Source organism: Eubalaena glacialis, chromosome 7 (assembly GCF_028564815.1).
Source record: "Eubalaena glacialis isolate mEubGla1 chromosome 7, mEubGla1.1.hap2.+ XY, whole genome shotgun sequence".
NCBI lineage: Eukaryota > Metazoa > Chordata > Mammalia > Artiodactyla > Balaenidae > Eubalaena > Eubalaena glacialis.
The window spans coordinates 1,048,363-1,052,751 of NC_083722.1; the positions used below are offsets into that span (position 1 = coordinate 1,048,363).

General features: G+C 60.1%; 1 protein-coding gene across 1 annotated transcript; it reads left to right on the forward strand.

Moving 5' to 3' along the window:
- The first annotated feature begins 677 nt into the window (after window positions 1–677).
- FOXC1 (forkhead box C1) lies at window positions 678–4,179 on the forward strand. The gene has a single exon (XM_061195665.1). It carries the CDS (start codon window positions 762–764, stop codon window positions 2,400–2,402), a length of 1,641 nt encoding a protein of 546 aa, XP_061051648.1. The 5' UTR covers window positions 678–761; the 3' UTR covers window positions 2,403–4,179.
- The last annotated feature ends 210 nt before the right edge of the window (window positions 4,180–4,389 follow it).

Consider the following 4,389-nt stretch of genomic DNA (forward strand, 5'->3'; position numbering starts at 1 on the left):
ACGTCCAGCGGAGGGCCCGGGGTGCGGGACAGGGCCTGGCGCGGGCGGCGGGACGCGGGGGCGCACGGCTGCGGGCGCGGGAGGGGCGCCGGCGGGGGCGCAGGCAGGGGCGCGGGCCGGGCGCGGGAGCAGGACGGGCGGGCCGGCGCGCGTGTGGTCAGCCCCGCGGTCCTCCGCGGCGGGGCGCGGGCCGGCGCGGCTCGGCCTCCGGCTCCTCTGGAGGCGTTCCCGCCTCCCATTGGCTGCCGCCGCCGTGATGGGGCGGGGCTCCGCTGCCCGGAAAAAATGTAACTGCGTAAAAAAGTCCTCGCCTGGGTGACGGATGCTCAAAAGTTCAGAAGTTTTCCCAATGCTTCCTTAAGCGGCCGGCGTGCGAGAGACTGAAAAAAAGGTGACGCGGGCCCGGGCAGGCAGCCGGCGCGCTGCCCCCCGCCCTGGTTATCTGGCCGCCTTCGCCGGCGGCTGGGGCAGAGCCTCCTGGAAGCGCAGGCGGCGCGGCGAGCCGGACGTCTGCTTGTTTTCTAGTTCGGGCTCCTTTTTCCCGTTCCCGCCTGGAAGCTGCCGCGCGCGTTCTAGGCCGTCGGCCGCGTCCGCGTCCGGCCCTCTCCGCCGCCCCGAGCCTCCTCGGCGGCCGGAGGCGCCCCGGAGCCGGGCGAGCGCAGGGGAGGCGGCGGCCCGGCACCAGCCCGCAGGCCCGGACTCGGACTGGGCGGCCGGCCCAGCGAGGGCGGGGGGCGGCGGCGGCGGCGGCGAGCGGGGCCATGCAGGCGCGCTACTCCGTTTCCAGCCCCAACTCCCTGGGAGTGGTGCCCTACCTCGGCGGCGAGCAGAGCTACTACCGCGCGGCGGCGGCGGCCGGGGGCGGCTACACCGCCATGCCGGCCCCCATGAGCGTGTACTCGCACCCGGCGCACGCCGAGCAGTACCCGGGCGGCATGGCCCGCGCCTACGGGCCCTACACGCCGCAGCCGCAGCCCAAGGACATGGTGAAGCCGCCCTACAGCTACATCGCGCTCATCACCATGGCCATCCAGAACGCGCCGGACAAAAAGATCACCCTGAACGGCATCTACCAGTTCATCATGGACCGCTTCCCCTTCTACCGAGACAACAAGCAGGGCTGGCAGAACAGCATCCGCCACAACCTCTCGCTCAACGAGTGCTTCGTCAAGGTGCCGCGCGACGACAAGAAGCCGGGCAAGGGCAGTTACTGGACGCTGGACCCGGACTCCTACAACATGTTCGAGAACGGCAGCTTCCTGCGGCGGCGGCGGCGCTTCAAGAAGAAGGACGCCGTGAAGGACAAGGAGGAGAAGGACCGGCTGCACCTCAAGGAGCCGCCGCCGCCGCCCCCGCCCCCGCCGCAGCCCGGCCGCCAGCCCGCGCCCGCGCCGCCCGAGCAGGCAGACGGCGCGGCGCCCGGAGCGCAGCCGCCGCCCGTGCGCATCCAGGACATCAAGACCGAGAACGGTACGTGCCCCTCGCCGCCCCAGCCCCTGTCCCCGGCCGCCGCCCTGGGCAGCGGCAGCGCCGGCGCCGCCGCGGTGCCCAAAATCGAAAGCCCCGACAGCAGCAGCAGCAGCCTGTCCAGCGGGGGCAGCCCCCCGGGCGGCCTGCCGGCGGCGCGGCCGCTGAGCCTGGACGGCGCGGAGCCCGGCCAGCCGTCCGCGCCCGCGCCCGCGCCGCCGCACAGCCAGGGCTTCAGCGTGGACAACATCATGACGTCGCTGCGGGGGTCGCCGCAGGGCGCAGCCGCCGAGCTGGGCTCTGGCCTCCTGGCCCCGGCCGCCGCGTCCTCGCGCGCGGGCCTGGCGCCCCCGCTGGCGCTGGGCGCCTACTCGCCGGGCCAGAGCTCCCTGTACGGCTCCCCCTGCAGCCAGAGCCCCGGCGCGGGCGGCTCGGGCGGGGGCGGCGGGGCCGGGGGCGCCGGGACCTACCACTGCAACCTGCAGGCCATGAGCCTGTACGCGGCCGGGGAGCGCGGCGGCCACGTGCAGGGCGCGCCCGCGGGCGCCGGCGGCTCCTCGGTGGACGACCCCCTGCCCGACTACTCCCTGCCCCCGGCCACCAGCAGCAGCTCCTCGTCACTGGGCCACGGCGGCGGCGGCGGCGGCCAGGAGGCCGGCCATCACCCTGCGGCCCACCAAGGCCGCCTGGCCTCGTGGTACCTGAACCAGGCGGGCGGGGACCTGGGCCACCTGGCGAGCGCGGCGGCGGCGGCCGCGGGCTACCCGGGCCAGCAGCAGAACTTCCACTCGGTGCGGGGGATGTTTGAGTCGCAGCGGATCGGCCTGAGCAACTCGCCGGTGAACGGGAACAGCAGCTGTCAGATGGCCTTCCCCTCCGGTCAGTCCCTGTACCGCACGTCAGGGGCCTTCGTCTACGACTGCAGCAAGTTCTGACCCCTCCGCCCTGCCCGCCTCCCAGCCGAACTGAACCGGGCCCCAGAGCAGGAGCAGCCAAAAGAACCCTCGATGCAAAACCGAAACCAAAAACCCAATTTGTGAAACGTTCACCAAACCAGCGAACAGAATCCCTCCAAACTTTCAACTCACCAGCACGAAGAAGAGTATTTTCTTAAAAGACGGATTCGGAGCCACCTCCACTTTGCCTTAACTAAATAAACAAAACCGTAAACTGTTTCGTACAGAGACAGCAGAGTCATGGTTTGTTAAAGGACAGTGTTACTCCAGATAACACGTAAGTTTCTTCTTCTCTTCAGAGAGCACGCTTTCCTCCTTCTGTCCTGTCCCTTCCCCTGCCGCCTCCTGCCTTCACGTCTCACCTGTAAGATACTATTTTATCCTCTGTTGAAAGGAGGTAGGAAGTCCCCGTATATGAAAATCGCTTTCTTTTTATCCATGGACTTGTTTTAAAATGTAAATTGCAACATAGTAATTTATTTTTAATTTGTAGTTGGATGTCGTGGACCAAACGCCAGAAAGAGTTTCCAAAACCTGACGTTAAATTGCCTGAAACTTTAAATTGTGCTCTTTTTTTCATTATAAAAAGGGAAACTGTATTAATCTTATTCTATCATCTTTTCTTTCTTTTTGTTGAACATATTCATTGTTTGTTTATTAATAAATTACCATTCAGTTTGAATGAGACCTGTATGTCTGGATACTTTCATACAGTCTTAAATATTATAAGAAAAAAAGATTTCAGAGATTAAAACACTAGAAATTATCAATTCTCCTTCTAAATATCTGGAAAAAATGGAGACACCCTCTGACTATTCCTTGTCAGATTTCACGTAAAAGTCTCTTTTTGTTTAGATTTTTTTTTTTCCTGCAGCATCTTCTGCAAAACGTACTGTATAGTCAGTCAGCTTGCTTTGTGGCTAGTAAAAAGAGATTTTCCTAAACAGATCTGAGTTGGCATATACACAAATTCATTTCCTCAGTAATGACTGAACATGATTTGGAAATTTTAAGCCCATGAATCAGCAGCGGTCTTACCGCAGTGATACCTGTGTGTGGAGAGAGGTGGCTGTGCCTCCAGATACACATATGAAGATTTGGCTTGTGTATCACATCAAAAAACCGCGATGTGTATTAGACATCCCTGAGAGCCAAATGCTGGATGATTTTCTTCCTATTAATTTCACTCCTTTTTAAGAGGGAAAAAAACCCAGCTTTTAAATGTATGTATATAACTCATCCACATCTACAGTCCTTCATGTCTAACGCAGAAGGATTGATTTAAAAACAAAACATGTACGGCGGGTTGGAAAGGGATATTTAATCTTTGGGAAACTATTTTAGAAGATATGTTTGTTGAACAGTTATTTTTTGAAAAAGATTTAAAACAATAACAAGAAGGAAGGAGCAAAGAGCAGGGCATTTTAGTCCAGGTGGTTCCTTTTCAATCCCATTTTTCTTGTTAATTTACAGTTAAACCTAGGGGGCAATTCGGATCGGCCCTCCCCGTTTGTAAATAACCCAGGAAATGTAATAAATTCATTATCTTAGGGGGATCTGCCCTGTCAATCAGACTTTGGGGAGATGGCGGTTTGATTACAGTCATTCAGGGCCTTTCCGTTTGTTTTCGAGATAATACAGTTTCCTGCTATCTGCCGCTCCGATCTAGAGGCAACACTTAGCAGTAATTGCTGTTGCTTGTTGTCAAAATTTGATCATTGTTAAAGGATTGCTGCAAATAAATACACTCTACTTCCAGTCAAAAACTGCTTTACGTGGCCTCTGATTTGCTGGGTCCCTGGCTCAGAGTCGCAGCCCAGCGGCCGGGCTGGGCGCGCAGGGCGCGGCGTCCCCCGGGGCAGGCGGCCGGGACCGGCCTTCCCGCCGCGCGACCCGCTCCGATTCGCAGCCCTGGGCCTGGGCGGCCTCGCGCTTCCCAGGGCCCCCACCCCCACCCCTTTGGGTG

Excerpts from the sequence above, each read along its gene's own strand:
- FOXC1 (XM_061195665.1), top strand. The coding sequence starts at position 762 with ATGCAGGCGCGCTACTCCGTTTCCAGCCCCAACTCCCTGGGAGTGGTG.